Genomic DNA, 22113 nt, shown 5'->3' on the forward strand with positions numbered 1-22113 from the left:
TCCCGAGTTCGATTCCCGGCTGGGGCAGATATTTGTTTAAAGACAGATATTTGTACTCGGGTCTTGGGTGCTGTTGATATTTATATTTAATATGTATCTATCTATGTATTTGTGTAGATTTATCAGCTGTCCGATACCCATAACACAGGCTCTGCCTAGCTTGGGGTCGGATGGCCATGTGTGAGATATCCCCATATATTATAGACAGTCGGTGACAAACATACAGAGACACTAGAGCAGGTCTAGGGATTGTCACCGCAGTGAAAGTAGGCATTTAGAGTGTCTATTATCTTAATTATAAAATAGAGTCCCAATACTCCAACTCAAATTTTCTATCCACACATCTAACGTTTTCGAGGATCCGTAAAAAAAACTTAGTAAGTAGACTTAATTTTCCGAACGTCAACTATACGTCTGAATGCATAAATTTCAAGAATTAATAAATTCAGTACTTAGCTGATTTTTGGAAGTAAATAAAATGTCCGCACAATCGTGTTTGTGACATGCGAATCTATAATTTGTACAATAAAGAGTTAAATGAATAAAATAAATACAAAAATCACCTTTTTGCCCTAGATTTTTCAATCTGCGTAGACTGCGTAGCATTAAACTCTGACGTAGACGCTTAATCGACTGCATCACTGCCTCTTCGAAACCGGTCCTAAGGTTGTATTTTAGTCAAGAAAGCCTGCAACCTACGTCACTGAGTCTGAATCAGGGTGTTGGGTTTTTACATGTTATTATTAGATTTTTTTCTTTTTTATTGGGGTCTTGGAAAGCTTTCCGTTTTTGATTTAAGACGAAAAAATTCACGAGAGTTTAGTTTAGGACGTCATTCAAAAATATTTGGAAGTGTGGTTTATTGTTAAGTATTCTGCCTTGGCTGATAATATACCTACTTAAGATATTCTTCCATCTCTCCGAACTTGCCCAGCCTGGGTCTTAGGAGAATTGTAAACAAATAACCTTTCAGTTTCTGAACTTAAATTCAATTTATATTATTAGGTACATACTTTATGTATTTATGTAACATAATGTTAGATCTTCTAGTAAAATAAGTACCTACTTAAGTAAAATATATTTACCTTACTGTTGGAATGTGGTTGATGTGATCTAAATCCTCATTGAACGGACTTGAACTCTTGGTTTCAAGACTAAATCTGGTCGAATGAAAAGTAAAAATATTTAACGGAACCTCCAATATTTCATGTCAGAAAACAAAACTGTACAATACAACCATAAAAACTATGTAAACCAACCATAAAAACAAAGGTATGTAGATAACTAAGGTATACTTATACTCAAAAATAATTATATAGGTAGGTACGTAAGAACATAACTGATCAACCCAAATTAGATAAACGATGTGCGAACAAGATGCTGTGTCACATACAAAAAATAGTAAAATAGTAGTAGGTAGTTTTAAATGCAGCATGTACCAATGATAATGAATATTACTAATTACTAATATTATAAATGCGAAAGTAACTGTGTCTGTCTGTCTGTCTGTCTGTCTGTCTGTCTTTTACTCTTTCACGCCAAAACTACCGAACGGATTTGAATGAAATTTGGTATACATACGGTTTAAACCCTGGGAAAGAACATAGGCTACTTTTTATCCCGGAATTCCCACGGGAAAACTTTTTAAGGCGAAGCGAAGCTCGCGGGAACAGCTAGTAATGAATAAAGTAACAAAGAACAATTCAAAACAAGAGTTCAGTGGTAGAAGTGGCGAATTATTTTACGAGACGTTTCTTTTGCACTGACACTCCATCTAGATTGTATTAAAATATTGTTGATATAGGTACGTAAGTACGGTGGCCTGCGCCTAAAAGTATACAGGCGGAGTTTTTAAAATAGCGACATCAAGCTCACATGCTGCTCAAGCACATCCACATAAACACCACTGCTACACACATCACACACAACACGTCCCCGGATTTATAACAGATGTAGCTGGTCCCTTCATCATCAGGGATCGCTATTTTAAAAACTCCGCCTGTATACTTTTAGGCGCAGGCCACCGTACATAACTGGTCAGCCCAAATCACCATTAATCAAAGTTATTTTGAGCGAAATCATCTTGCTGAATAATGACGCTTCGGTCAATGCACTGTTATGGTATTTTTTGCACCATTGCATATTTTTTATTCTTACGTTTCATTTTATTATTGTCAGCTAACAGGTTGATGTTTGAGTCACGTGAAAAGTGTGTGTATACATGCGAGCAATGAAAAAGTTCCTGTGGCATATCTCTAAATTACTCCTAAACGGAAAAGACTAGCTTAATTGCGCCGTCTGCAATATTGAAGTAGGTACATTAATTAACATCGCATCAGAATGTTAGCAACTAAGTAGTTAATAACGTAAATATTGTGCTGAAATAAACTCCTAACTTATATTATAAATGCGAAAGTAACTGTGTCTGTCTGTCTGTCTATCTGTCTGTCTGTTACTCTTTCACACCAAAAATACTCAACGGATTTGAAAGAAAGTTGGTATGCATATGGTCTAGACCCTGAGAAAGAACATACGCTACTTTTTATCCCGGAATTCCCACGGCTTCCCAAGCTTTTTAAGGAGCGGGAACAGCTAGTCTTTTATAAAAACCTAGTAATTCCAAAAAACCTTGCAAAGGGGCGATGCCCCACACAGATTTAAAAAAATCATTATCATTACGTTTATGTATTAGTTCCTTTTGTTCAGTGGAATAATCTAGAATGCCTAGGTAATTAAATTAACCGTATAGTCCATATTAATTAAAAACCGTTTAATTAATTAACTACAACATTTATAAGTATCAAGTAACGAATTCTAAATACGTAAGCTAATAGACAATACAACTAATACTGTGTATTATACATTATATGTATAGGTACTTACTAAGTTTACCTAGAATATAATATGTCTTTAAACTAAAAAACCTATTGTAGGTAGTTTCTTTAACTACTTAAACATATTATTGTTTCATAGGTACGTAAGTATACTTACCTATAGAATTTGTTCAAGCTGCAAAATTGACGTAAATGATTATCATCATCATCATCATCAGCTCCTAATCGTCCACTACTGGACATATGCCACCCAAGGAGCGCAACAGCACTCCGTCCTCGGCCTTCTTCATCCAGCCACTTTCTGTTGGTCCAGCTGGCTGGAGGGTGACCCACGCTTCGCTTTCCTGTTTGTGGTCTTCACTCTAGAACTTGTAAATTGATGTTAGATGGTGACTTGCCAGCGAGCCATTGTTTTTTTGCTTTACATTTGTAATCACGTGATAGCTACTTGCTATAAATAAGTAACTTAATGAACTCAAAGTAGTGGGTACACGACAAACTACACAATTTTTACAAACTACCCCAAACCCAACGTTTATCCTAATCTTCATCCTAACTAATATTATAAATGCGAAAGTAACTGTGTCTGTCTGTTACTCTTTCACGCCAAAACTACTGAACGGATTTGAATGAAATTTGGTATAGGTATATAATGCTCTAGACTAGACCCTGAGAAAGAACATAGGCTACTTATTATCCCGGAATTCCCTCGGGAAAACTTTTTAAGGCGAAGCGAAGCTCGCGGGCACAGCTAGTGTTATTATAATCCCTTCATTGACTCAAAGTAGTGAGTACCCAACAAACTACACTATTTTTACAAACTACCCCAAACCCAGCGTTTATAACAAGTTCAAAGAACACATTATGACGTAAATGACTCAACCATCATGATGCCCAGTGACGCAGCGTCATTAAGAAATGCGTCCCCGCACTGTCGTTTAAACGATGCCTTTCGCGATATTACATTAAAGCATCACGTACGAAAATCAGATTGAGCAAGTTTAAAACATTGGGTCAGCATTAACAGTCTGTGTTGGTCTGTGGCGCGGCACGGTCGCAGAAAACGGAGTTTGGAATACGACCTCTTTGCGAAAAAACGCGCGCGACGGTGTTCCGTTTTTAAAAACTTTTTGGTGTTGAATTTTGAAGTTCGTGGCTTTGAGTTGTGTTCCTTTTTTGAATTACAATATTGAGGTGAGTTTTAATATTTTGTTCTTTTTTCTCGAATTTATTTACTAACGTTTAGGGTAGATTTAGGGTAAGTTTTAGAAAATTAAAATTATCTGAAGTTTATTATCTAAATAGTTTCTTTAAGACTGAACAATACTTAATAAATAATTATAAGAAAAACGTGTACTTTGTCAGTCTACGTCACGGTTAGACAACAATTCAATTAATCCATGCATGTTTTTGTTTTTTTCAATAAAATTAACCTTGATACTGACCACTAGCATAATTTTGCCGACATAGAAAAAATATGACGTTCTAAATTTAAACAATCGCCGGGTTTAACTATAACAATAATTTTGTTATTTTCAACGAGAGCTTTAAAGTTTGCGTTATTCGTTGGACAAATCGATTCGATCTCTATTAAATAGCCTATTACAATTGTATTATTATCTGACAAACGACCATATATTATACCTCCTAGAAAAAGAGCGTATAAACTCTGTCCTTATACTTCCTCAACCACTATCGATTTTTTTGTCTATAGCCCTACCTTAGACAAAAATCCCATTATAACCGTAACTTATAATAACAATTAGGTAAGTAAACAAAAATTTACTAACAATCCACAAAAAATGCACGTGTGATAAATAAAAACAACTTCTTCATCATCCCAACCCATCGCGTCCTAACTGCTGGGACATCATGGGTCTCCATGGGTTTAGGATGCCTTAGTCCACCACGCTGGCCTAACAACTTCTGACGTACCTATATGCCAAAAAAAATATTATAAATAATTGCACCATAAAAGTAAATAAAAATACAACTTCATTTATACTATACAATAATTTGACCTTATAGCTAAAGGCAATAATTTTTTTCAAACAAACTTTATATAAAAGAGATAGTAGGTAGGAACAATTTGACTTTAGATTTCACGCTTCAATTTAAAGTCTATTGCGCCAAAAATATGATACAAGAACCGTAACAAAAATGTTCTACTTCATACGATTGGAAAGTAATTTTCAACGTCATTCATAGCTGGCAATAATTTAAAGAAAAAATAAATCATTGCCAAAAACCATGAATGTAAATACAATCTCACAAAGTTTAGTTTCATGAACTAAACTTTGTGAGATTGTATTTACATAGTAGGAATTTACCTGTCATTAATAAAGTCAAATCAAATAGCACTAAACTTTTATAAAAACTAGTGTCAATGCCAAGTGGGTAGCTTTGATATCGATAAATTTCATCTATTATAAACCCCGATGTCACTGACAGAATATACCGATAAAGTTTATGTCTCATCAATGTCTCGTGCAGTAAGCGTAGTGCCTTATGTATACAGGGTGCTGCAAAAAGGGTATACTAAGCCGAAACCTACATGGTCACGTGACTTTTTACTATGGAGAATTACTTTTTTTTCGCGAATTTTGAAATTCTGATTTCAGTTTCGGGCTTAGAAATACCATGCTGCACATGTAGGTTTGGACTTAGTATACTCATTTTGCAACACTCTGTATATTGTATAAGATACAGATATGAAACTCCTTTCTTGGACCCCGAAGTGAATCGATATTATATATCGACCTGGCTTTATTCACCGACAACACTAAACTATAGTAATATTAAAGCAAACAATAAGTGTATGTCCACTGTATGTGCTAAAAATTGCTGTATACACCATTATGTAAGCAATTTACTTAGCTAACACCCGGTTTTCTGAAGGTTAAGCTAATCCACAAACATAAGGTCATATACGTTTAAAGGAAAAACATTTATAGACGGAACTTATAGTCTAGGCGATAGCGAACCTGCTTCCGAAGCTTGGGGCCGCGGGTTCGAATCCCGCCCAGGGCAAACTTTCGTGTGATGAGCACTTGTGTTTTGTTGTTGAACTCTGTCCTCAGCCTTCCTCATTCAACTATTACCACATGACATAGGTCGTTCAGGAGAGGGTGTCCCACGCTAGGTTTTTCTATTTGTGATCTGGTCTTCACCTTAAGCTGAACATGATTTGTTTATTGTTATAGATTTGTAGCTCTTAAAGATAAGCTAATTGATTTGAAACGACATCTAAATGATATCTTCATATTTATTCGATTATAAATTGAACAACATTGTCAACTATATTTTTTATTCGACTTAAAATTATACAAATACTTTTCGATAGTCATAATATTACTTGCATCCAAAGGTGGACGAAGCCTGGTAGAGATTGATAAGCAAGCAGCATAGATAGCAATAAGACCGGGTTTTCGTACTTATTTCATAAATATTTTTTTTAATTTTGTAATTTATTCAAATGGGGAATTTTTGTGTAAAACGTCATCAACTAAGGAGCCATCTATAGTTTAACACGGGTTTAGAAATAAATACATAAAACTATATACCAATACAATCATGGCCAGTATATACATTAGCTATGTACATAATTAATTGACAGTGTAAATAGAAAAACAGGTACTTACATAGCTGATCAAGACCAAGTACGCGATAGGAGCGCTTAGTAAGGCCTTGGTCTCCTATTTACGCCGTAGGTCGCGTCCAGCGTCACGCCGTAGGCCGCGTCACGATGCTCACTATAGAAATGTACTGATGCGGTCTCCCTCACACGCCGACGTTTGGCGCGTAGATGTATGAGCATCGCGACGCGGCCTACGGCGGTGACACTTGACGCGACCTACGGAGTAAATAGGAGACCCGGGCCTTAATAGGGTGCTAATACAAGTTCTCGAGTGGAGACCACGAACAGGCAAACGCAGCGTGGGACACCCACCTGCCCGCTTGACCGACGACCTTAGGCGGGTAGCCGGTAGTGGCTGGATGAGGACGGCCGTGGACCGAGTGTTGTGGCGCTCTTTAAGAGAGGCCTATGTCCAGCAGTGGATGATTTTTGGCTGATGATGATGATGATGATATAAAATGTTTCAAATTATATTTTCAATAGGAAGATCAAAAATTATACTTAATTAGTATTAATTACAGTTATTTGTCTATTCGCTCATAAGATTGGCATGCTATTTACCAAACTGTCAAATAATTTAGGGGTCAAACTAGCTTCCTTGTAGACAATGTGACATATTATGACAAAACAATCAGAAATAGACGTAACTATACGCAACTCGAATGACAATAGCTTATTTTATGCTAATTATAATGATTACTTTGTATTTTTTCAACTGTTTTACGTGGGTGGTCTATGTATAGGCGAGTTACATCGTTATCTTTCATGAATATGACTATGTAATAGGTTGTTTACCTAGTCATTGGATATAATAAAGTCGTAGGCATATTACAGCTTTATGTAAAGGTATGTACAGTGTGTAAAATTTAAGGGATGATCATATTCAGGAAATACCTATACCTACAGAGTGTAGAATAGAATAGAATAGGATATAACTTTATTGGACGTAAAATTTTACAATTATTTGTCCATTGTCATAATATCCTCAATAATAGGTGTTGTAGAAGCGGCCTCCTGCGACACCCCCATTCGGCTTAGTATACACTTTTAGCAACACCCTGTATATGAGCATCATGTCATGACTGCTAAATTAAACAAAACACAATAAAGTTAGGCAATTTTCTCGCAATATCAGGAAGCATAAATGCCCTTGACTTCTAGACGTACGTGAATTCATAATTTTCAAGTTCAAGAATTCTAATAGACTGTTGTCTTATTTCCAATAATTTATTCAATAATCATAGGTTGAGTGGTTATGTCTATTTTTGTTTGTTAGGTATTTATTGTAATTCTTGTTTATGAGAATAATACTAGTATAGGTCCCTAATGAAATGTTTAAACAGGGTTTTAAAAAAAGGGAAGCTGAAAAGGGGCTAATTCAGTAAATTTGGACTGAATTCGGAAAAAAAGGCTAAAGGGTAAACAAGATTTTATAAGTACCTAGGTATATAGTGCCTACTGGATGATGAAAGCGCGAGGACAAAATAATATATGTACTTTTTGTTATGTATTTCTAGACTTACTTAAATAATATACAATTATAATATACAGGGTGTTGCAAAAAGGGTATACTAAGCCGAAACCTACATGTGCAGCATGGTATATCTAAGCCCGAAACTGAAATCAGAATTTGAAAATTCGCGAAAAAAATAACATTTTCCATGGAAACTTTGTTGGTCACGTGACTTTTACTATGGAAAAAAAAAATTTTTTTTCGCGAATTTCCAAATTCTAATTTCAGTTTCGGGCTTAGATACACCATGCTGCACATGTAGGATTCGGCTTAGTATACCCTTTTTGCAACACCCTGTATTGTTACGTACTATAAGTAAGTTTATTTAGGGTAGGTGTTCTCCTCTCGCGAACTATTGCACTACCAATCACTTTCTCGACATCACCAAAGGCTAACTGGTAGAGAATGCTACTACCATTAAGTTCGACTTTTATGTGCAGTATAGAATTTTATCATAATAATCATATTTAACACCGGACGGAGACATCGGCTAATATTTCTGTTGACCAATACAGTACATTTCCCAACGCCTTCAGAGCAAGTATTAGTATTAAATATAATGATATAGATGGTTATATCCGTCGCAACGTCTAATAGAGATGAAGTAAACAACTGTGTATACATATTTTAAACTGTTCTTAGACTTAGAAAAACCCATAAGTGGTCATTGAGGTTTATGTAGTAGGTAAGGTTCTAGAGAGAACAACGTCACTACAAAATTTGTAATCACCAGTTTAAGCTAAATATAAAACACGCACTCACGCCTTGTACTCCCATGTACTCCCTTTCGGGGTAGGCAGAGGTGCATTGCTGCACCCACTTTTCCAGTGTTATGTTAGTCCCAATGTAATAGGGGGCGGGCCTATTGCCATTTTACGGGCACATCCAAGACCCGAGAACAAATATCTGTGTTTAAACAAATATCTGCCCCAGCCGGGAATCGAACCCGGGACCAACGGCTCAGTAGTCAGGGTCACTAACCACTACGCCATTCGGTCGTCTAAAATTATGAAATAAAACACACCAAATCGCGTAATTTTTTAAAAACATTTAATAGGAAATTTGAACATGGTTTTAGTTGGTAATAATTCTGTTGCGCCGATAAATACACTTAGGTACATATTATTGCAGAAGGCGTCATTAAGTTAGTTTTTTTTTTCGTTTCGGTGTAATGCGGTGATTTCTGAATGGAACTTTTTCATTGCCCGTGAGTGTAGTTATAAATAAACGGTTATACTGCGGCTAAACGGCTAAACGGTTATAAATAGACAAACAACACAAAATGGGGAAATTCGAAAAAATACGCCTATTTAATTTTAATCAAATTACTTACCCATTGAGAAATCAGTTAAACTTTGTGGTTAACCGTCTCTTTAGAGATAGGTAAAGTCCGTTATCTGAAGGCCTAAACATAACATACCTAAGTATGAGTAAGATTTAATTGAATTTAGATAGCTTTATTATACCAACCATCAGGCGATGTAGACGAAACCGGACTTAGACTTTCATTGTCAATTGTGAATTTAAATAAATACTTAAATTATTATTATTTCTAGCTGTTTCCGCGAACTTTTTCTTGTGGGAATTCCGGGATAAAAAGCCTATGTTCTTTCTCAGGGTCTAGACCATATGTATACCAAATTTCATTCAAATCCGATCATTAGTTTTGGCGTGAAAGAGTAAAACAGACATACAGACAGACACAGAATTTACTTTCGCATTTATAATATTAGTTAGGATTATCTACTGCCAACGCTCGTCCACTGGACATAGGCCTCTTCTAATGCCATAACACAATGGCCTCGGGTTTCCTCAACCAACGATTATACTACACTCACGTGCAAAGAAACAGTTCCACTCGCAAAATTCCGACACCAAACAACCCGAATTTTTGCAAACATTTAATTAAAAATTTTAACAAAATATTACCGTTTTTAGTTGGTAATATCCTGATGCTCTGTTAAATGTACTTCAATGTTGCAGAAGGCGACATTAAGCTAGCCTTTTCCGTTTAGGAGTAATTTGGTGTTTTTCCCAGTGGAACCTTTTCATTGCCCGTGAGTGTATTATACAGGATGCAGTTTTATCAGTGTCATCCCCATTGGATTTTATTTGATGGCAAATGTTCAAGCAGAATGTGCGAAACAGCTTTTTTTTTAAGGAAAACATCGTGAGGAAACCTGCATATATAGATATGTGAACCCACCAATCCGCAGTGGACCAGCGTGGTGGGAAATGGTCCAAGCTTAGGAAGGCAGTTTAGACCTTGGGGATATGCACAAAGGTTCCACTCGAGAGAGCCAGGTGCAGGTACTTACACCCCCACATAATAGAATAGAATACTCAGTACGAGTAAAACCTGCTAACAGTGAAAATAAAATATTATTGACTGAAAAATTCTACCCTGGGATTCATTCTGCGATCAAAAGTTACTTACTTCTATTTTTAACTTTTGTATACGTAAATTGTAGCCTCCATGGGACCAAAAAATTCCTTTGACTTTTGCGCTCGCGTGTAGTGGTCAACTTTTACATGAATTACCAAGTTCGAATCCTTGTGAGCCCTTTCACTTGTGGAAGTAAAACTTACAACCCTGGATCCACGTGAATTCAAACTAGTTTACTTTTTAACAGTGTTATTTATTATTTGAGTCGGTAAAGTAAGATTTTTTTAGAAAGGACGCATAAAAGTACGGTGTTTTATTGACTGGGCAGGAAATTCTATCGTTCATATCAACTACCTACATTATATTAATAACTTTGGCGCGTAACGAATGAACATTTTGCTTACTGGGAACGCAACCTACTGTTTTTAACTCTAACGTATTTTGTTCAAACTTTTGTTTTAAGCTATTATAGAATCTAACATGTTCAATAAAAAAACATTAAACCAACTACCACTACCTAAGTCTCCGCCCATCTAAAGGTTGTCTGGAATAGATAGAGATATCGCGTTTAGCGATAAGCCCGTCAATTCGTTCGGTAGGTACCAAGTTAGGTGTATTTTTTTTCGATATGCTTATAAACCTTATATTATTATTATTAAACCTAACCTTTAAACTCCCCAGAAAATGGTGGACCTGGCATCAAACGCCCAAGTGATGCAGACGAAGCAGGGCGCCGACATCACGGCCTCGGACATGGTGGACGAGCGGGAGGCGCTCGGGGAGAGCCAGGTGCAGCAGCTGTTCGTGGGCAGCGCCGTGTTCCTCACGGGAGGCACCGGCTTCCTGGGCAAGCTGCTGCTCGACAAGCTTCTGAGGTTAGATTCACTTGTTTTGCCCTCGCTGCATGTGTTCGTTATCAACGTAACTATATATCGCGATTCGCCATAAATACGAAGCTATGATTTGAGGTAAATTTAAGTAAAATGCCGAGCGAAGCGAGGCCATATATATCAACCCTGCATACTCTCAAGCTTTGAGAACCGAGCGAAGCGAGGCAATATAAACTTAACTGGTATTTTCTTAACCGTAAAACGCCGAGCGAAGCGAGGCCATACATCTCAACCTAGCATTCCCCAAAGCCTAATCTTACCGACATTTTCAAAACCCAAAAGAGCCGAGCGAAGCGAGGCCACATAAACCAACCCCGCATTCCCTTAACCCTTGAGAGCCGAGCGAAGCGAGGCAATACTTACTTAACCGGCATTTCCTAAACCTTAAAGAGCCGAGCAAAGCGAGGCCATATATCTCAATCCAGAATAACGGCAAAAGATTCCATGCTCAGCATGTGCAGTAAATAGTTTGTGGGTGTTTATTTTGAGGGAGTGGTATTTTTCAGTATCTTTGTTGTAGCTAGACTATTGCTGGAATAGCCATTGAGTCACCCCAGACCCAACCTTCTTTCGGCTTACTATACCACTTTTGCAACACCCTGTATACATAAAACAATTTGATATATGAAATAAAATGATTTGATTTGATTTGAAAACAGTTTGTAAACCGATTTACAAATTACGCCTATTATAACATTGTGTACGATTGTACGGTCACCAACTAGTACAAAGACCAGTTTTTTTAAAATATATTTATTGTTTACTTCCGCTAGTAACGGTACGGCTTGTAATACCTTGATAATACAGAATTAATGCGAAAATTAAAACAATGTTGAATGCCGTTTGAGCAAGGTCAAGATTGATACGTTCACATTTTACATTCATTATTCAGGAAAAAAAATGTTATGCGTTATAGAGCTGCTACCCTTAAAAATCATGGTTCCCAAAACCTGATACCTACCAATGTATCTTTGGATAAATACCTAAGTATTCACTACTGGAGCTCGATTCTAATCAAAACAATGAAATAGGAGGACTTATCGTTAAAAATTATCCGTATTTTAGCCTTGTCTTAGGCTAAAAAACAAATCAAACACTCACACCTTGTACTAATGTACTCCCTTGCCGGGTAGGGAAAGGTGCATTGCTGCACCCACTTTTCGCCAGTGTTATGTTTGTCCCAATGTAATAGGGGGCGGGCCTATTGCCATTTTACGTGCACAATGCACATCCAAGACCCGAGAACAAATATCTGTGTTTAAACAAATATGTGCCCCAGCCGGGAATCGGACCCGGGACCTTCGGCTTAGTAGTCAGGGTCACTAACCACTACGCCATTTTGTCTTAGACTACATTACAATTAAAACTAAACAAAGTGTACGTATGTTAGGATTAATTAATAAAAAAACCGCGTACTATTGCATAGTTTACCTTAGCTAGGTACGTACAGCCTTGGATGTAGTGTACCGAAGGCATAGTGAGTTTAGTGAGGCTTACGATTACGTAAACTGACCCTCTAGTACGGGTTTTGCTATTTATGAAAACGAAAAAAGTTTACGTTTTCTCCTGTCATCTGCATACATTATCTGTCAAAAGCTTCATTATAGTTTCCATTAGAGACGCCACTTAGTATGCGATAATACGTAAACTTTTATAGTTTTCGACAAATTCGGTACTAGACCTGCTGGAAGAGGATAAGAAATAAGAATGTAAGGGCTTTACCACAAAAAATTCTACAGTATTTAACAGATGTTTTGCGCTGTCAAATTCCTACAAAATCTGTCAAATTTTGTTTATTCGCAATAATCTAACCTTACCTAACCAACAATGTTAAAGAACCCCCGAATTCAACACTAAAAGTAGCATAACTCTTGAACGGCTAAGCCGATTTTGATAAAATATGGCTAAGAATACTTGAGGACACTTGAGGTAACATTACGCTACTACAGAGAGATATAGCCTTTTATGCACCGTTCGAGAAGTGAAAACTAAACGCTTTTCATTAGAGTAATTTATTATCATGGTCGGTAGGTACCTACTTTGGAAAACTCTCGTAATTGTAAAAATGGGAGCTATAATTTTATGGCACCCTGAATTCTATCCTAATCTAATTGTTTGGCTTACGTCGGTTATATTCAAAAGTACCCGCCTTTATTATGTACAGTCAGCTGCATAAGATTGATTTTAGATTGACAAGGTACAAAAGTGTATAGCTAACACTTTTGTACCTTGTCAATCTAACAAACCGCCTATCCATGCATTAGAGCATTGACGGTCCCTCAGTGTGATAAGGTACAGAAGGGTATAGCTACTTATGAACTGTTATGTATATGCAATAACAGCAATGATATCTAATGGTATTGTGAAAGGTAGGTAATTTGGCAGCTGCTGACAATGCAGCAGGCAATCTGCATTTCAAATAGCTTTCAAAATTATGATGAATCTGGTAGGAGTTCATAGAAACGAGAGAACCAAGTGTAGCTTTTTCTTAACCGATCGAGCGGTGAAAATCCACTCCAATTTGTACGGCGAGGAGCTAGTGCAAGGTGGTGACTCTCACCATACGAATTTACGTTTAAAAACTCGCACTCAACATGCTGAATATTGCTGAAGTGACGTTGCGACATTTGTCTCTTCTGTTTCTTACGAAAAACTAATGATAATAATTTATTCATAAAAATAACCTAAACACTAAATTAAACTTAGAATACTAAGGGCGACTTGCACAAACATATTAAATGTAGATTTAATGTTAAATCTCGATTTTACCATACATTTGTATGGATTGACGTTTCTTAAATCGACATTTGACACTAAATCTTGATTTAATATGTTTCTGCAAGTGGCCCTTAATATGTTTGTGCAAGTCGCCCTAAAACCTTATTTTAATAATTTTCAAATCTAAAGCCTGTGACATTTCGGAAATAACTTGATGTTACAAAATGCAGAGGATGTTTCCGACATCACTGTATAAATATAATAATATATTCATGATACATAGTATTTTAGTTCTGGAAGTCTTTGGTTAAATGGAATATTAGATATTTACTAAACGAGTTAGGCAAATACTAGATAAGTATAGATTTTACAGGTTTTTGAGAATAACTTAGCAACAGCATTTTTAAATTTTAGTATCTGATTTTGATGAAACACTAGGTAGACATAGTTTATTACTATTAGAATATACATGACAATTTATGCTTTTTAATGACTTTTAAATTTTTTGTACCAATTTTAAGAACAGAACTGTCGTGTACATTCTAAATGCTCATGAACTGCACATAATATATTAAATAAATATAGGTAATTTAATTTGCAATTATTGCTACATCACTATGTACGTGTTACATTTATTTTTAGATTGTATAAATAAATATAAAGCAATTAGCGACTATGATAGTGCAAAATTTATGACAGCATTGTGAAAATCTACTTATACATATACTTAAGGAAAAATCTATTCCTATATTATATAGGTACGGTATACCTATAACATATAATTATGAGAATGGAGTTTTGAAGTGTGGTATATGCGAACGAACTTTTACCGCCAAGATTGGCTATGTTAGCCACACAAGGGCACACCAGCGAAGCCTCAATAACAAGTAGCAGTCGCCGTAGCCGCATCGGCATGGAAGACATCAGGTACGGTAGATTATGAATATCTAACTACCTTTATACTGGGTGCTGCTAAGCCGAAACCAGCATGTGATCTGATCTGATTTCAGATTCGGGCTTAGATATACCATGCAGTCCATTTTCCTCTCATTGTCCTTTTTACCCTGTATAAAAAAAACAGTTCGTTTATTCCATGGTATCCCGTTGAATTCTTTTGTATGGGGAAACTGACAACACATTAAAGAAGTAAAGTAAGTAATCGAAAATAAATATGATTCGTAACATCGAATGGTATTTATCTATGCTGTTATACGGAATCCAAAAAAATCTTATAATAAACATCTAAGAGAAAAAAATGGTTAACATAAATAACTTGCTTTAAAATGATCGGGATATTAATAAATTAATAATCAACCCTTTTTATAAACTACTATTATACGAGTATTAACATAATTCAGAGTTGTTTACAATATTTCTCATATTATGTAAGTTACTGCTAAACAAGTTTTGAGAAAACTTAAAATAGCTTCTTAGTTAATTAATGGACAACAATAAACAGAAACTTAACTATTACAGACTTACCCCCTTATTCATAAAAAAGTTACTGGACGGATTAGCTATTGAACTGTTTTGTCACTCTCTGTCAAAGAACAAATTGTTCTCTGTCAGAGAGGGACAGAACAGTTCAATAGTTAATCCGTTCAGTAACTTTTTTATGAATAAGGGGGACAGATTAGAAGGTATACGTATACTTTTATCGGCCATAAATTTTATTACTAACCTAACTCAATGGACATAGCAGGATTTATATTGCCTCTAAAATGTCCAGAAGTGGGCTTCTGCGTAATAATATAAGTAATTATTTTTAAACAGGTGTTGCAAAAGTGGTATAGTAGGGTTCATGATTAAACGTTTGTTCTATGACCTTGGAAAATTCGAGAAAAAAAAAACATTTCTCCCATAGTTAAAAGTCACGTGACGTGACCAACAAAGTTTCTATGTAGATAAAAAAACAACAACAGAATCTATTGAGCTGTTTTGTCCCTCTCTGTCAAAGAACAAATTGTTCTCTGTCAGAGAGTGTCAATAGCTAAAGCGTCCAGTAACTTTTTTATCAATAAGGGGGTTAGAATAGTACAATTTATAACAGCTCCTGCCGGTCAGCGTTGCGACAAACCCGGATCTTCAAAGTATGCTGCTCAGTGGTCAACCAACGCACTTAAACCATACCTATTGTGTATTTATAATCTTCAATAAATAAACGGCGACATGTGGTCAGCCATATCTCAGAATCTGCCATTGTGGAATAACGATTTAAATGCATTAGAATATCTTTAAGGAAATCTTCGGTCGACATAACACGACGAAACTAAGTGCAGAATAAGTTATTTAGACCATGGTTTTTTTAAACACCATCGATCAAAAAATACCAACTAAAGTCTGTTTTTTAATCTCAGATACCAAATTGACAGATTCTTAACGGTCGGCTGTCCCGCGATTAAGTGACGTATCGTTCTATTGGCGGGACAATGCAAGAGTGGAGTGTCAGTGCAAAAGAATCGTCTCGACAAATAACACCCCACTTCCACCACTGAGCTCATAATATTTTGAATTAGTTTGATTAGAAGATTTGTGACTTTATTTATTGGTTGCATTAGGTTGAACTTAGAACGGTTTGGCAGTAATCAAAATGTGGACAGTTTTATGCTTTTGTTTTTATGTGACAGACCATCCTGTTCGTATATTGTTGTCCTGTTTTACTGTTCCTGTTTGTTGTTTTTTGTGTCGAATAAAGTTTTTCTATTCTATTCTATTCTAATCTAAGGTTTCATTAATGAGAAGCTGTACTTCTGTACCCTATTTTATACGATTCACGTTCATGCCTTAGACTAGAGTCGAACGCGTGATGAACCATCTCAGTTACATATTTAACTTGAAAATATTGAAGTTCACAGAAACAATATTACTGGAAAAACATGGTCGTGGTTTTTCGTTTTATGTAGATAGGTAGGTACTTTTTTAACCTTCTGGTATACTTCAAGATAACTTGTAAGCAATGAAAAAGTTCCAGCCACAATGTGCCGACACCAAATGGCCCTAATTTGAATGAAAAATGGCGTCACTAAGCCTTTGCCATTGAGGAGTAATTTGGTGCTATGTCATTGGAATTTTTTCATTACTATCAAGATAGGAAGATGAAGCTATCAAATCACTTAGCATAGAAACTAAATTAATAAAGTTAACACATTAAGTACATGCAATTATACATTCTACATCGAAACAGGTTTTATAAATATGTAGATATGAAGACGTTTATTTATTAAATAATAACAATAATAATTCGATTTATTTGAGGCTAAAGTGTCCTAGTTTCTGTCCTGCCTTGAAAAATGACCGTTGTACTATTACTTCCGAAACGCTCTTTCCGAATTATAATAAAAATATTAATTATGTATTTTAAGGCCCTGTTTCACAATGTCTGCTTAGTGGCTACCTGATGGATAAAAGACATGCTATCACAGAGAGTGCTCTATAGTTATGTTTTAGACAGTGACAGTAAGTACTTTATCCCATGCGCAGCCATTATCCAGACATTGTGTAACAGGCCTTTAACCTGCTAAAATCTCGTTTAAAAATAATTATTCTTCGTAAGCTGATATATAAGCTGATAATAAGATGCACCAAAGAAGCTTCCTCGGGCACTAAATTAACGGCTTTCGCCTCTAGGGAATTTGATTCCTACTAGCTTTAAGTAAATTTGCAGTGCCCACTATGGGTATCAAGTTGTAAGTACCTACTATTTTATTTTAAGATGGCACTAAATTGTACACCTGATGGCAATAAATGATTTGATTTGTATATTGGTTTATTACTGTTCTAAAGGTTCGAAATATGTAGTGACTAGTGACTTTGGGTATTGATTGGTATTTACTTGTTTGATGGTGCTTTGTTATGTTAGCTTACATCATAACTTAGGTATCCTTGAGGTTCTATCTAGGTCTCGGCCGAATTGTGGTCCTATTGAGAAGAGTTACTTAATATTTATTTTACTTAAGTATGAGCGAAGAATGTCGAGGACAGTAAAGTGGTTGTTTTTTGCCAGCCTTTCTTGTAACTTTTTCTTAGAAACTACTTAAGTGTTAGGTAAGCGTCCACCTTTCGGGATGTAAGTACGCAACGGACGCATCGCATTCAGCATTCTTTGTATAGAAATTCACACAAGTGCGTCCACAAATTTATGACAATCCGTTTAGTCCGTTATGTACGATACCGATAGGTGAACACTCGGCATACAAAAAAATACGCCGCTTACTCAATTGGCATATTGTTTTAATAAATCTGGCAATATATTGCGCTTAAAATTTGCAAACTGAAGTGGTAGTGGGCCGGCCATGTTTATGCTGAAGAACCGATGACTAGTGAGGCCAACGAGTTCTCGAGTAGAGACCACGAACAGACAAGCGCACTTGCCCTCCGGCCCGTTGGACCGATGACCTTAGACAGGTGGTCGGTAGTGGCTGGATGAGGAAAGCCGAGGACAGAGTGCGGAGTCGCTCCTTGGGAAAGGCCTATGTCCAGCAGTGGACGATTAAGAGCTGATAAAGATGGGTTTCCCCGATAGTACATAATATGTATCACGACTTACTTACTTAGTACTCCTTACTTAAGTAGTATTCTGGTCTAGTCTCGCATTTAAATTCTAAAAGACATGCGTTTTGCAGTTAGACAGATGGTACTGCATTAGCTTGGGGGTTTTATGGGATTCCCACATAATGTCAAGGGATATGTTATTGAATATGGGGTGGAATTTTGTTAGTGTTCGCCCTGTACAAAGTAAAAATGTTGATAAAATTGTTGAGATTTTTGGCTGGCAATTACAGCCCATTACTATATAGGACATGGTTGGTAATGGAACCCAAGTCCTCTAGGGTTTAATAATAGGTACTACAGGGTCTACAGGGTGTTACAAAAAGGGTATACTAAGCCGAAACCTACATGTGCAGCATGGTATATCTAAGCCCGAAACTGAAATCAGAATTTCAAAATTCGTGTAAAATAAAAATCCTTACCCTTTTTGCAACACCCTGTATACAGACCACGTACCATCGATTAAACTTTAAATAAGTACTAACTTATTATTTCCCGCTATAATACTTTACCAGGAACTAATGCTAAACCAATTGTAATTGACCTGCGGACAGGTTGACCACTAGATCAAAATAGATCATTAATTAAAGCTGCAAATCTTTAAGTTGGCATTGAATAGCAAGTGCGCATAATTAACAAGAATTCCAAGTTCAACGGTTTATTGATCTTAATAATAAATAGGTAGACATTGAAACTTATTTGCACTGGTTGTAATTAAAATAAGTATGAATACATACTGTTCAGTTATCAAGTAGTATTTACCTATTTACATAGATGTCACTATCCCGCAAACTACATCGCGGTATTAGGATTTCTCACATGTTAATGACCCTATGAAATATACAAATAAACATTGTTTCTACTACCAGCGATCCGAACATAAGGCTACCAAGCCTTTTCATGGTCCTTCGAGCCGGATCCAGGTGGATGTGGTCACTGACCACACCACCCTAGTAGTAGCCACTTTTTGATCAGGCGCTAGAAATCAGAGACGCATCGTCTCTGAAGGCGTCAACCGGGCGATCCGAGGATCGTTCCGGTAGGGATGGCTGCATCAGCAGTCGAGCTCCGGTGTGCCCAGTGATGGGTGCTAGCAGTGGCGCCGCGAGCTGCGCCACCGCGCCTATCACTTAGCGCCGTTTCGGAATATGTACAATGCACTTAGGATACACATCTAGAATCTAGATGTACAGGTTTCCTCACGATGTTTTCCATCACCGTAAGAGCACGTGGTATTATTAACTCCTTAATTAAAAACACAATTGAAAGAATTCATTGGTACAGGCAAGGATTTGAATCCACGGCCTCTCGATTGAGAGGACGAGGCCTTATCCATTACGCCACCATCGCTCTACCTAACTTTAATAGCGAATAAAAAAAATTTTTTGTATGTTTGTTTTAGTACCTAATAATGATTCTATTCTAGGTTTAACTATACATCTTGAAGACTAGACACTAGGGCATGCAATACCGCAATACCGGTATTCGTAATACCGGTATTAGGGACAAAATTCACGCTTTTTTCAATACCGGTATTGAAAGTTAATACCGGTATTGAATTAATACCGGAATTGGACTTTTTAGGCTATAATAAAGCGATTAAGATATAGTATTCCTATGTACTGTGAAAGCGCACTTGTTTCCAACCGTTTGATGCAGTTTTCGGCCGTTTGATATCTACTGTTGTCCATGCGTAAACGGACACTGGATGTAAAAATAATAATTTATTGTAAAATTTAAACTCTAATACTCAATTCTCGTAAAAATCTATTACAAAATACTGAAATTATTGGTTTTTCTCGTTTTATTTTGACCTATACGACCTTTAATCACAATATATGCCATTTATTACAAGGAAATCTAATACCGGTATTAATACCGGGATCCCAGTATTGAGTTGCAATACCGGAACTCAATACCGGTATTGAAAATAGTTCCGGTATTGCATGCCCTACTAGACACCCTGGCTATACTCTTTGCATAACACGTTCATGCTTTGAATGCAATCTGTTTATGTACGTTGTGGGTGGATGCGTAGAACGTATATATAAGTAGGTATCACACCAAATAAGTACCAAATAGCTGTACAACGCATTTGCATATTATGTATCTTTTTTGGGCAGTACCTATTAAAACGTAACGGTATAGTTTGTAATCGTCTTTAAGGCTTTAAGGTGTTAAGTTATCGCAGATTTAGGTAGGTGCTAAATTTATTAACTTTGTGTATTAGATAAGGTAAGTATCTTCATCTCATTCAAGATTTAAATATTAGCATGTTGAGCCACCGTTTTCTTATGAATTCTTGGAAATTAATGGCATGATTAAATGGCTTTTGGTCGATTATGTACCTACATATCTCCCTGTTCATGACTAATAACGTCAGACATAAAGGACCCAGTTTTGCATTTGAGCAATACCCTATGCCTATATGGCATACTAAGCTCTGCTTAAATTTATGTCCTTATCCTAACTAATATTATAAATGCGAAAGTAACTGTGTCTGTCTGTCTGTCTGTCTGTTTCTCTTTCACGCCAAAACTACTGAACGGATTTGAGTGAAATTTGGTATACATACGGTCTAGACCCTGAGAAAGAACATAGGCTACTTTTTATCCCGGAATTCCCACGGGAAAACTCTTTAAGGCGAAGCGAAGCGCGCGGGAACAGCTAGTTTATGATAAAGCTTAACAGTAGCACCATTAACCGAACTTTTCTGTTCTTTTACAGATCATGTCCAGATGTAAAGAAGATTTATGTTCTCGCGAGACCAAAGAAGAACAAAGATTCAATGAAAAGACTGCAAGAACAATTCGAAGATGTGGTAAGTTTTAAATCATTTAAACATTCGGGTGTTCTTAGCCTTATTTAATCAAAATCGGCTTAGCCGTTCAAAAGTTATGCAACTTTGTGTTGATTGTCGGGGGTTTTAACGTTGGTTAGGTTATGAAGTAGCTGAGTCACCTCGTTTCGGCTTAAGCTGCGTACAGACCGGCCAAACGAACGCCCACGAACGGGTTTCGTTAACCTTCGTTGCTGTAATCTGCCAATATTATGTATGATAAATATCCATCGTTGGGCGTTCGTTGGGCGTTCGTTGGGCCGGTCTGTACGCAGCTTTACTTTACTATATGACTTTTGCAATACCGTATTTAACCATGACTATACCCACGCCTATTTAGCAGTATGGTAGCACTCTGATTGATCACTACATCATCAGATAACTTGGCACTTAGAGATTATTGTAATCGATAGGTATTAGAAATGTGTCTAGCTGATAGACTTACACCGCGTCTTATTGCAAATTTCCAATATTATTGCCTAGGTACAGTTAGCAAAAGATATAAGTATATAAAGTATAACTACACTCACGGGCAATGAAAAAGTTACCCTCACGAAACGCCGACACCAAACGACCCCATTTTTTTTAAACATTCAATTTAAAGCTTGAACAATATACAGGTTGTTGCAAAAAGGGTATATTAAGCCGAAACCTACATGTGTAGCATGGTATATCTATAGTATAGTATAGTACCTATAGCCCAAAACTGAAATCAGAATTTCAAAATTCGCGAAAAAAAAGTCATTCT

At 36.5% G+C, this 22113-nt stretch overlaps 1 protein-coding gene across 1 annotated transcript in view; it reads left to right on the forward strand.

The window, feature by feature from the left end:
* The first annotated feature begins 3821 nt into the window (after positions 1–3821).
* Positions 3822–22113, forward strand: part of LOC105391103 (fatty acyl-CoA reductase wat) — a 29952-nt gene continuing 11660 nt past the window's right edge. The window contains exons 1-3 of the mRNA XM_038121644.2: positions 3822–4028; positions 11052–11245; positions 21254–21347. Coding sequence (XP_037977572.2) covers positions 11055–11245; positions 21254–21347 — 285 coding nt within the window. The 5' untranslated portion in view covers positions 3822–4028; positions 11052–11054. The remainder of the gene's footprint in view (positions 4029–11051; positions 11246–21253; positions 21348–22113) is intronic.

The sequence above is a fragment of the Plutella xylostella genome, chromosome 30, assembly GCF_932276165.1.
Source record: "Plutella xylostella chromosome 30, ilPluXylo3.1, whole genome shotgun sequence".
Classification (NCBI taxonomy): Eukaryota; Metazoa; Arthropoda; class Insecta; order Lepidoptera; family Plutellidae; genus Plutella; species Plutella xylostella.